This window comes from Mus musculus, chromosome 3 (assembly GCF_000001635.26).
Source record: "Mus musculus strain C57BL/6J chromosome 3, GRCm38.p6 C57BL/6J".
In the NCBI taxonomy this organism is placed as follows: domain Eukaryota; kingdom Metazoa; phylum Chordata; class Mammalia; order Rodentia; family Muridae; genus Mus; species Mus musculus.
In genome coordinates this window covers 101,879,660-101,892,358 of record NC_000069.6, presented here as the reverse complement: position 1 = coordinate 101,892,358, position 12,699 = coordinate 101,879,660, and the positions used below count along the sequence as shown (strand labels likewise).

The following is a 12,699-nucleotide window of genomic DNA, read 5'->3' as shown; positions in this document are numbered from 1 at the left end:
AACTTTTATCATGAATGGGTGTTGGATCTTGTCAAATGCTTTTTCTGCATCTAACGAGATGATCATGTGGTTTTTGTCTTTGAGTTTGTTTATATAATGGATTACATTGATGGATTTTCGTATATTAAACCATCCCTGCATCCCTGGAATAAAACCTACTTGGTCAGGATGGATGATTGCTTTAATGTGTTCTTGGATTCGGTTAGCGAGAATTTTATTGAGGATTTTTGCATCGATATTCATAAGAGAAATTGGTCTGAAGTTCTCTATCTTTGTTGGATCTTTCTGTGGTTTAGGTATCAGAGTAATAGTGGCTTCATAAAATGAGTTGGGTAGAGTACCTTCTACTTCTATTTTGTGAAATAGTTTGTGCAGAATTGGAATTAGATCTTCTTTGAAGGTCTGATAGAACTCTGCACTAAACCCATCTGGTCCTGGGCTTTTTTTGGTTGGGAGACTATTAATAACTGCTTCTATTTCTTTAGATGATATGGGACTGTTTAGATGGTCAACTTGATCCTGATTCAACTTTGGTACCTGGTATCTGTCCAGAAATTTGTCCATTTCGTCCAGGTTTTCCAGTTTTGTTGAGTATAGCCTTTTGTAGAAGGATCTGATGGTGTTTTGGATTTCTTCAGGATCTGTTGTTATGTCTCCCTTTTCATTTCTGATTTTGTTAATTAGGATTTTGTCCCTGTGCCCTTTAGTGAGTCTAGCTAAGGGTTTATCTATCTTGTTGATTTTCTCAAAGAACCAACTCCTCGTTTGGTTAATTCTTTGAATAGTTCTTCTTGTTTCCACTTGGTTGATTTCACCCCTGAGTTTGATTATTTCCTGCCGTCTACTCCTCTTGGGTGAATTTGCTTCCTTTTTTTCTAGGGCTTTTAGATGTGTTGTCAAGCTGCTAGTATGTGCTGTCTCCCGTTTCTTCTTGGAGGCACTCAGCGCTATGAGTTTCCCTCTTAGAAATGCTTTCATTGTGTCCCATAGGTTTGGGTACGTTGTGGCTTCATTTTCATTAAACTCTAAAAAGTCTTTAATTTCTTTCTTTATTCCTTCCTTGACCAAGGTATCATTGAGAAGAGTGTTATTCAGTTTCCACGTGAATGTTGGCTTTCCATTATTTATGTTGTTATTGAAGATCAGTCTTAGGCCATGGTGGTCTGATAGGATACATGGGACAATTTCAATATTTTTGTATCTATTGAGGCCTGTTTTGTGACCAATTATATGGTCAATTTTGGAGAAATTTGGAGTGAGGTGCTGAGAAGAAGGTATATCCTTTTGTTTTAGAATAAAATGTTCTGTAGATATCTGTCAGGTCCATTTGTTTCATAACTTCTGTTAGTTTCACTGTGTCCCTGTTTAGTTTCTGTTTCCACGATCGGTCCTTTGAAGAAAGTGGTGTGTTGAAGTCTCCCACTATTATTGTGTGAGGTGCAATGTATGCTTTGAGCTTTACTAAAGTGTCTCTAATGAATGTGGCTGCCCTTGCATTTGGTGCGTAGATATTCAGAATTGAGAGTTCCTCTTGGAGGATTTTACCTTTGATGAGTATGAAGTGTCCCTCCTTGTCTTTTTTGATAACTTTGGGTTGGAAGTCAATTTTATCCGATATTAAAATGGCTACTCCAGCTTGTTTCTTCAGTCCATTTGCTTGGAAAATTGTTTTCCAGCCTTTCACTCTGAGGTAGTGTCTGTCTTTTTCCCTGAGATGGGTTTCCTGTAAGCAGCAGAATGTTGGGTCCTGCTTGTGTAGCCAGTCTGTTAGTCTATGTCTTTTTATTGGGGAATTGAGTCCATTGATATTAAGAGATATTAAGGAAAAGTAATTGTTGCTCCCTTTTATTTTTGTTGTTAGAGTTGGCATTCTGTTCTTGTGGCTGTCTTCTTTTTGGTTTGTTGAATGATTACTTTCTTGGTTGTTCTAGGGCGTGATTTCCGTCCTTGTATTGCTTCTTTTCTGTTATTATCCTTTGAAGGGCTGGATTCGTGGAAAGATATTGTGTGAACTTGGTTTTGTCGTGGAATACTTTGGTTTCTCCATCTATGGTAATTGAGAGTTTGGCCGGGTATAGTAGCCTGGGCTGGCATTTGTGTTCTCTTAGTGTCTGTATAACATCTGTCCAGGCTCTTCTGGCTTTCATAGTCTCTGGTGAAAAGTCTGGTGTAATTCTGATAGGCCTTCCTTTATATGTTACTTGACCTTTCTCCCTTACTGCTTTTAATATTCTATCTTTATTTAGTGCATTTGTTGTTCTGATTATTATGTGTCGGGAGGAATTTCTTTTCTGGTCCAGTCTATTTGGAGTTCTGTATGCTTCTTGTATGATCATGGGCATCTCTTTTTTTATGTTTGGGAAGTTTTCTTCTATTATTTTGTTGAAGATATTAGCTGGCCCTTTAAGTTGAAAATCTTCATTCTCATCAATTCCTATTATCCGTAGGTTTGGTCTTCTCATTGTGTCCTGGATTACCTGGATGTTTTGAGTTAGGATCCTTTTGCATTTTGTATTTTCTTTGACTGTTGTGTCGATGTTCTCTATGGAATCTTCTGCACCTGAGATTCTCTCTTCCATTTCTTGTATTCTGTTGCTGATGCTCGCATCTATGGTTCCAGATCTCTTTCCTAGGGTTTCTATCTCCAGCGTTGCCTCGCTTTGGGTTTTCTTTATTGTGTCTACTTCCCCTTTTAGTTCTAGTATGGTTTTGTTCATTTCCATCACCTGTTTGGCTGTGTTTTCCTGCTTTTCTTTAAGAGCCTGTAACTCTTTAGCAGTGCTCTCCTGTAAATCTTTAAGTGACTTATGAAAGTCCTTCTTGATGTCCTCTATCATCATCATGAGAAATGTTTTTAAATCTGGGTCTAGATTTTCGGTTGTGTTGGGGTGCCCAGGACTAGGTGGGGTGGGAGTGCTGCGTTCTGATGATGGTGAGTGGTCTTGATTTCTGTTAGTAGGATTCTTACGTTTGCCTTTCGCCATCTGGTAATCTCTGAAGCTAGCTGTTTTAGTTGTCACTGTTAAGAGCTTGTTCTTCAGGTGACTCTGTTAGCCTCTATGAGCAGACCTGGAGGGTAGCACTCTCCTTAGTTTCAGTGGGCAGAGTATTCTCTGCAGGCAAGCTCTCTTCTTGCAAGGCAGGTACCCAGATATCTGGTGTTCGAACCAGACTCCTGGCAGAAGTTGTGTTCCACTCACTAGAGGTCTTAGGATCACGTGTGGAATCCTGTGTGGGCCCTTGCGGGTGTCAGGCGACTCAGCTGGCAAGGTAGCCGGGGCTCGAGTGGAGTGGAAGGGGTTTGTGCCCCAGATCAAGCCCGGGTAGCCTGCTTCCCTATGTACAGCAGTCTCAAGTTCCGCGCGATTGGATTGGGGCAGGCACTGTGATCCACTCACCAGAGGTCTTAGGGTCCCGTGGGGAGTCCCGTGTGGACCCTTGCGGGTGTTGGGCAAGACTCTGTTGGCAAGGTAGCCCGGGGCTCGAGTCTCGAGTCGAGCGGAAGGGACTTGTGCCCCAGATCAGGCCCGGGTAGCCTGCTTCCCTATGTACCGCAGTCTCAAGTTCCGCGCGATTGGATTGGGGCAGGCACTGTGGTCCACTCACCAGAGGTCTTAGGGTCCCGTGGGGAGTCCCGTGTGGGCCCTTGCGGGTGTTGGGCAAGACTCTGCTGGCAAGGTAGCCCGGGGCTCGAGTCTCGAGTCGAGCGGAAGGGCTATGTAAATGTTTATACATATGCACATATATTCCTAAATATAACCTCATCAGTCCATATAATGTTATTCATATGTATGCTTTCAAGGCTGAGCACTTGGCAGCAGTTGGTGTGCTCTTACCTAAGGAAGACCTTCCTCCCCTTCCCAGCCTGCCTCAGGTACCCGTAGTTATGTGTGTAAGGTTGAGACTTCGTGGGCTTTTCCCTGTCCATCTTGGCATGTCCACTGATATCGCCATAGTTCAGCTTACCTCTGGGCCGCAGTAATGTTGGTGAGATTTTATGAATGTAGCTTCTAACGTTTCTAGGAAACACAGTCTCATAGTAATGACCCCCCCCACTGGCGCCCCGATCTGCTGGCTCTCACAGTCTTCCCACCCCTCTTCCGCATTGTCTCCTGAGCCTTAGTTGAGGGAATGTTCAGTAGCTGTGTCCACTGGGATGAGGTGCCGCGATTCTGCATTGGTTGGTTGTGTTTCTCAGTACTTGTGTCTGTTGCAAAGAGAGATTTCCTTGATGAGGGATGAACACTACACTTAGATGTCCAATATAAGGACAGATGGTTATAGATCATTGTTATAGATTGTGCTGTTTAAGTAAATTAGTGGTTGTAGCGACTCCTCCAATAGCCACGTCGTCACTAACACTGAGTTTCTAGCACCAGGCATGGTTTCCTTCTTGCTGAGCAGGACTTAAGATTGATTAGTGAGAAGCTGATTACAACTAAGGCATGCGTGCCACTTCTGCACCATTAGGGCGACTGTGCCGTGCCGGCTGTTGGTGTGGCTGACTAGGGCCGTAGCTGGAAGGACTGGTGGTTGCCTCCCCGCCCTCAGAAGCTTACTGCCGCGAAGACATAGCTTTTAATTAGGGGATGCCGAGAAAATAAGCAAGTTCAGAGAATTCTAAGGACAGTGAGAAAAATTAAGCAATGAGATGGGACAGATAGTAATTTCCAGAGTAGTTAAATAAGCTGTTAAATAGTCTGGTTTGAGAAAAAAACCTCAGAGTATATGTTTGAGTTAAGATTTAGATGAATAGGAAAACCTGAGCACGTGCAATTCAGGAAACGAAATTCCTGAAGTTGGAATGGCAAGGACCAAGGCCTGAGGTCCTACTAGGGTGCAGTAGGAAAAGGTGAAAGAAGGGGTGGGGGAGAGAGGAATGAGAAGGGGGTGCTTGGCCCAAAGTGAGCTGCATGAGCAATAACGAGTTTTTATCCAAAATGCAGACAAAGGTCACGGGACTTAAGTTACATAAAGGAATGATGGGACCTCACCCAGAAAGATTGTTCTCATGAATATATGACCACAGAAAAGAGAAAAATAAAAACTGAGGGGTCGTTAAGGGAGCCGTGTAGTTGGTTATGTGAGCCCAGTGATGGTTTAGACTTGGTGGGGACTGCTACAGAGAGAGAGAGAGGAGGGGAAACTGAGTTAGATTTGGATGGCCATGACCTGGAGAGGGACCAGCAGAGAAGGGGACACAGGCCCAAGCATTGCTTCAGGATTTGGGTCTGAAAACAGGGGCAGTCACTGGTGCCTTTTACAAAATCAAGTCAGAACTTGATATCTTCTAGCCTGCCAACATTTAGCAGGTTTAGCCTGCTCCTAACTGAGCAGGAACAAGAGACTCGAAATGTATTTCTTATGAAATACATAGGAAACAAACGTGAATGAAAGCACAAAGACCCCAAGGCACAGAAACATTAAGTAGGCCACACATGGGATTCCAGGGTCGCAATGATAAAGGAACTTGGAATCCTCACATTTACAATGCTCTGAGCCAGTCAGGTCTGTAGCTCTTTTCCTTGGGCCTGCCGTCATTTATAGGTATGTATGTGTGGCTTCCCCCTGGACCTTAGCTGTGCCTGCTCATCAGATTCAACACTACCTTCTCTCCACATACAACTGACATTTACTGTCTGGACCTCTGCCTGCTACTGTCATCACAGTGTGTAAGCTGGAAGCCTCTGGTTATGATTATCCACCGAGCTACAGCATCCCTTTGGATCATCTCCCTTGTCCACCATGTCCATTTGATTGTGACGGATGCTCAGCTCTAAAGAGGGTGGATAGAGAGGGAACCCAGTCACTCAGCATCTCGTGTCAGTGCAGCTAGGCCGAGGAGATTTCTGGAACCTGGAAGTCGGGCGCTTCTCTGTTCTCCATCCTGTCTGAAAACTTTCTTAGCCAGAGATGAGACCCAGGAGCTCTGAGCATAGTATTTGAAGTGACAAGATCTGATTGGTCCATCAAGGGTTACTCTTAGCACTAAGGCAACCGTGATTGGTAGTCCCCATTTGAATGGCAGAAGCAATAAGAAAGAGTCAGTCCTCCTGTACAGCGTGGTTGAGGGTTTCTTGAAATTAGAAAGGAAAGGAAGGCAGAAAGAAAATCTTCTGATAAGGATACTCATAATTAGATATCCTCCCTGCCCTGACCCAGATTAATAGATAAGAGTACATACAAACCCAAACCCAGATTAATAGATAAGAGTACATACAAACCCAAACCCAGATTAATAGATAAGAGTACATACAAACCCAAACCCAGATTGTAATAGGATGCTGTAAGAGGTAATTGCAGTTGTCAACTTGTGTTAGGAAATACGTTCTTGAGCACACTTTGGGGCATGCCTGAGATAGAGTGTCCAGAGAAGATGACCTGAGAGGGGAAGTTCCACCCTGAAGATGGTGGCCCCATCCTATGGGCTGAGAGTGCAGACCAAGGAAAGCAGAAAACAACAAAAGATGAGTGAGTTCCAGCATTCATCTCTCCGCTCCCTGATCAGCCCAGGCATGAACAAGCAGCCTCACACTCCCCCTGCTGTGCTTCTCCACCCTCTCAGACTCCAGCCCTCTCAGAATGGACGGACGCCAAAATAAACCCTTCCACCCTTACACTGAGTTCTCTCAGACACTCCATCACTGTGAGGAGAAAAGTACAGAGATTACAAATATAACACTTGTCTCACAAGCATTATTTTTTGGAAGCTATTAATAATGAACACTGCCTCTTGAGTTGTTTTTATTTCAATGATGAGAAGACAGACATTCAAGATGATTTAGTGACTTGCTCAAAATCACACTGTAGTACAGTGGTTCTCAGTCTTCCTAATGCTGTGACCCTTTAATACAGTTCCTCATGTTGTGGTGACCCCCAGCCATAACATTATCTTTGTTGCTACTTCATAGCTGTAGTTTTGTTAGTTATGAACCATAATATAAATATCTAATATACAGGCTAGCTGATATGTGACCCCTGTGAAAGGGCCACGACCCAGAGGTTGAGAACCACTGCTCTAGTATTTGGTAGAATTGGGGTTTAAATTTGATCCCTCTGAAACCAGCCTATACTATCCCCTGACTGTGTGGTCATGGGTAAATACTGAGCGACAGAGAAAGAAGCCGTATCCTTGGAAGCCAGCCAGGTGCTATTTGACATACTATAATGAGTCCGCAAACAGCTAGCTATTGATTGTCTCAAATTTCCAGAGGCCTCCATATTGTCTCTATTCCCTCACTTGCTGAATTCTGCTTTCAGAATGCTGAACACACACACACACACACACACACACACACACACACACCCTTTTGGCTCTTTCTTTTCCTAATTAGGGTAAAAAAAATATGCAAGTCACCATGTTTTTTTCATAAAGTGATAAGTTATGAAAAAAGATCAAAGAAAATACTTATTATCATAGAAAAAATAAAACTAAAACCAGCAAAGCCCATCTAAAAACTGCCTTTCCTGCCAGGCAATGATGGCACACACCTTGAATCCCAACTTCTGGGAGACAGAGGATGTCAGATCTCTGTGAGTTCAAGGCCAGCCTGGTCTACAGAGTGAGTTCCAGCACATCCAGGGCTACCCAGAGAAACCCTGTCTCAGAAAACAATAAAACACCCTGCATTTCCATAGAGATGAGAAAGGAGATGGGAACAGCTCAGAGTGCAGTGGAGCCTGTACAGGGCCTGGCTTTGCCATAATCTCACATGCTGTATTGGAGACATCTTCCCCTAACCCGCAAGCTATTTTCTTGCTTCAGTGTGCGGTTAATAATGGTACTTGTTTCATAAAACATCACACACAATAGATTATTCTCAACAAAACTCAATAACCTGCCCACAGTGATAAAAGCAGGTACAGAAAGTGCCAGAGGTACAGAATTTGCAAGAACATCAGGCGAACTGGCACATTTAATCTTTATCTCAACACTTATTTTAAAAAACATAGGCTTCTTTACGGTTCTGTGGTTGATATTTTTCCATTAGTGTTTCGACAAAAATACGTGCTTCAAACAGATTGTGTTCCTACTTGGGAGAGGCAGGTGAGAAACAAGAAAATGTAAAGAGTCATATATCTGATGGTGATAAATTAAGTAGAGAAAAGAGGGGGAGTGGGGGTGGCTCAAGATATTTTCATGAATAGCCTCTGTAATAAAGATTAAGAGCCAGGAGCTGGAAGCTGGCTTGGTGCGTTCAGACCCTCTCTGACAGGCCTATCAGAGTTTGATCTGTGGAACCCACGTGGTGGAAGGAAGGAACCAGCTACCACAAGTCACCTTCCGACTTCCTCAAGTGCACTGTGGCACATGCAAGCCCACACACATAGAGACACACATAACAATAAATAAAACAACAGAATGCAACCCCTTTAAAAGATTAAGACCAGCATTGCAGGAACTGCATGACCCAAAAGCCACATCACCCCCACTGAAAAATATATCTTCAGCCTCAGCCCCAGATGCAGACAGAAGTCATTGCAACACCCAGGATAGAAAGCGCTTGACTAAAACCTTGAACTTCTTTCTCGTCCACACAGGGTACATGTTTTCAGCTGCCCTCCTACCATTTCCACAGATTTCTGGCCCTTCTTGGTGCTATATCGTTAGAAGCTGGGTGCTATGTGGTCTTTGCCCCTCCTCTGCCTCTCACACTTAGTAGGGCAAGACTGATTGATGTCTCACAAGGAGGTCACGCTCACTGATCAGGTTGGGAATGGTGCCATGGGTGATCTTCTCCAGTGACAATTCTCTTTTCCCTGCTTTAGGATCGATTGGTGGTCTCTTCTTCGCTGTTGGCATCGCGCAGTATGCCCTATTAGGGTACTTCATCCGCTCCTGGAGGACCCTAGCTGTTCTGGTCAACCTTCAGGGAACATTGGTCTTTCTCTTATCTTTGTAAGTAGTCTTGTCTCCTTGGAATTCGTGTTCCATAAACAGGAATGTCTTGGAAGGGTGTGAGCAGGCAAGAAAGCAAGCAAGCAGCATTCCATCTGCCAGGAGCTTGCCTGCAGTGAATTCTGGGAAGAGCTAAACTGCACACATGCAATTCTTGCCAGCTCCTTGAAGAGAGAGATGCTAGTTAATTAGTTTAGAATGTAGGTATCTCCTGTTTAATTTCTTAGTTAGCTGCATTTGGCCTTCGGGCTATTGGAAATTCCTTTCCTTTTTCTTTTTCTTCTTCCTTTTAACCCAGTGCCTTAAGCTTAAAGATCTTCAAGCTGGGTTCACCATGGGCTGGGTGTGAGACTGAGGTCTGATATTGTGGAGCCAAGTGTAAAGGCTGACCATGTAGTGACATCTGTCCATTGTGCACAGGAGTCTCATTTCAGGGTCTCTAAGTACAGAGTCTACAGGAGACAGCTTGTCCACAGGAGTGCTCAAAGCAATACAAGAATAATTCCCTCCCAGACCAGAGTGGGCTCCACAAACAATCATCCAAGTGTCACATTATGGTGTCAAGCCACCAAGTTCAGCCCACTTCACCAAGCTTTAATGTGCCAAATAAAAGCTGTATCTTCTCTAAGGTATCAGACTAAAATCCTTTATGTAAACCAAGAGTTCATCCAATGGTATCTGGGGTTTCTTCTGTGGCATGCAGTGAGACAGACCTGTGGCAGTACCATAACTCCAGCGGCTCTGTCATTTAGTAGCTATTTATTGTTTATAAGTTGAGATTTGGTGAGATCTGAACGGAAATTGGCTTCTATGTGTCTTTGTAAACAAGAGAATAGTGAATGCAGAAATGAATGCAGCAGAATGGTTAACCTGTAGTAAAGAAAGAAATCATTAAAGGATTGAGTTCTGTGAACTGTGGGGAGGTAATTTTATTATAAAGGGAAATAATAGCACTTTATACTTTGCACATTGTGCATTTTTAAAGGTAGTAAAGCTGTACTTCATATGCTACATTGAGCTAATAAGCATCCATGCACGTATTGGTGAATAAAATGAGTTTTCTTTTCAAATACTTAACAAAGCTCATAGCTCTGCGCCTAGCCTGGCTCTTCTCTCTCCTTCAAAAGCAGTGCAAAGTCAGTGGCGGCTCTGAGCCACTGTGTCTTTGTTTCCCCTGAGTCTATAGTCTGGGTTAGTTACTACTTAGTGCTAGATGAGGAACTGTCCTTGGGAAATGACGTCAGGATATGAACAATGGTGAGCAGGAGGAGACGGATGCAGGGCTTCTAAAAGCATCCTCACTCCCATCTTCAGTATGGTTGATGGAGTGCCTGGCTCCCATTAACAACCCATAATCACGTCAGGGTTTTGATACACTTCCTGCTGGTTCTCTCTCTTTCCTTCCAACTCTGCCCAGTTTAAATTCTCGTCATAGGTTTCCTCTGCGTAGGTAGCTTAGCTGTCTCCTAACAGTTCTTTTTGTTTACACGAAGACTCAATCAGATCGCGGACACAGTAGCTCTGCACGAATCTGGGTCAGTGGGTCAAGCTTGATTGTTGGCAGATGCAGCTTTCAAACAGGGCCGTGTTGACTCGGTTGTTTATGTATTAGTCAACATCAGTATTTAAATGGCAACAAGGAAGTGGCTAAAGAAGTTTACAAGACATTATAAATGGCTCTGATTGACAGTCCAGAGTTGTATGTGAGTGTTCTTGTCCCCATTGGATATGTTCTGTAAGAACTTCTTTTTGTCCCGACATCTTTCCTCTCAGCACCCGTTATCCTACTCTGCATAGAGTGGTGCTCACGCAGTGGTTACTGATAGAGCGGCTGTCTACTATTGCTCTCACCATCCTTACAGAGAAGTAGCAGAATTTTGAAAAAAAATATCTATTTTATCCATCAAAATTTGACTTAAGGCAGAAAATGTCAGATTGGACTTTTAAAAAATAAAGTATTTTGATGTTGTGTTTAGTAAGGAAGGTGTCCAGTCTGGAAAGACAACGGTTCAGTGGGTAAGGGTGCTTGCTTTGCAAGCTTGAAGACTTGAGGTCGAATTCTAGTACCCATGTAAACAACTGGATGTGGCCACATGCACCCGTGACCCAGGGAAAATTGCTGGCCACCAGACTAGTTCCAGGTTCAGTGAGAGACCATGCCTCAAAGGAATAAGGCAAAGAGCAGATAGATTAGAGGACCTGACATCCTCCTCTGGCCTCTAAGAACACAACATATAACCCCCCCCACACACACACACACACACACACACACGCACACACACACTATAATTTTTTTAAAGGCTTCCATTCTGCCACACCTTTGGGAAGCCCTCCTAAAACAGAATGATGAAGCAAAGTCCATGCAGTGCCTAAGTTTTAAAACTGTACGGACCCTAGTGGCCTAGCGCAGAGTGGCTCGACACCTTGTGGCTGTATTAGGAAATGCCCGTTGTTCTGTAACTAGAAGTTAACTGCCAGCAACTCTTGCTCTTTGAAGTTCTTGTAAAACAGGAAAGCTCCTCCCAACCCTCTAAAGCTGGTATGTTGGATGGTTTGAGTATTTGAAGCAATGAGCAGTCACAGGTGAAGAGATCTGTCACACTGTTTCGTGCTTCTGTGTAATCTTACAATACTGTGTCCTCCTGAGTAACATGCCATTATGTTACAAGCGCCTTTGAAACGTTTCCTTGATAAACATTTCTATCTCAGTGTTAGACTTCCAGAGCTTAAGAACCTAGTTGTTTAGGCATAGCGGAACGAGCCTATAATCGCAGCACTCTGGAAGGTCTTGAGTTCAGAGGTTTTCTGGGCTTTGTAGCAAGTTTGAGGCCAGCCTGTTCTACACAGTGAGATCAGAAAAATACAAAGCTAGGCTATACCCACTGCCGTATTGTCCATCAACAACATCTAGTGGGGATTCAGAGTTGAGCCTGGCCTAGGCTTTGTGAGGACCATGCATCCTCCAGTGTTGGAGATTTGCCATCCACTTACTGAAACTTATTTAAAAGGAAATGGAAGCTATTTACCTTTATTGAAACCAGTATTTGAAAAGCTCAGTTCCTACGGATAAAAATGAGCCCCCTTGTTCTCTCTCCTGTGTCACTGGGGAAGTCATGTTATCCTTGCGAAGGAAGTGACCCATGGTGAGGGAAGCCACCTACCAAGGGGATGTTTGTCTCCTTCCTCTGCACGCGCACCTGTATGAATATCCAGCCTTTAATGACGTGTCTTTCAGATTCATTCCTGAATCACCTCGTTGGTTATACTCCCAGGGTCGGCTGAGTGAGGCGGAAGAGGCTCTGTACTTCATTGCCAAGAGGAACCGCAAGCTCAAGTGTACATTCTCACTAACACACCCGGCCAACAGGAGCTACAGGGCAACTGGAAGCTTCCTGGATCTTTTCCGTTACCGGATCCTCCTAGGACATACCCTGATCCTGATGTTCATCTGGTAATTCTGAGAGATGTCATGGAATCTTCTATTTGAATGCTAAAGGTCTCTTGATTACCTGTTTATCAGGGTTACCTGCAGCCACAGGGCTGTAGACGGCTTACTCCAGTGTCAGTAAGAGGTTGCTTTATAAAAACCAAACCAAACCAAACCAAACCAAAACACCACGGCTTTTCACCTCGGTGCTTGCTGTGTGAACCCCTCTGCTCTCTTGGAAATGTTATTATCTCTGGCACTGATAGGTTTCCAGGGCTGAGCAAAACCAGCCATCAAGTCGGTAGATGAAGATGATGAAGGGTGAACACTCTGAGCCTGATTCTCACTTAGAGCATTCCAGCCTACCTCTCAG

General features: G+C 43.8%; 1 protein-coding gene across 2 annotated transcripts in view; it reads left to right on the top strand.

Moving 5' to 3' along the window:
• Window positions 1–12,699, top strand: part of Slc22a15 (solute carrier family 22 (organic anion/cation transporter), member 15) — a 73,778-nt gene that overhangs the window by 35,862 nt on the left and 25,217 nt on the right. For both annotated transcript variants that reach the window (XR_001783691.2, NM_001039371.2), the window contains exons 5-6: window positions 8,770–8,899; window positions 12,135–12,350. Coding sequence is in view for 1 of the 2 variants with exons in the window: in NM_001039371.2 (NP_001034460.2) it covers window positions 8,770–8,899; window positions 12,135–12,350 (346 nt within the window). In the remaining variant the exon portion in view is untranslated. The remainder of the gene's footprint in view (window positions 1–8,769; window positions 8,900–12,134; window positions 12,351–12,699) is intronic.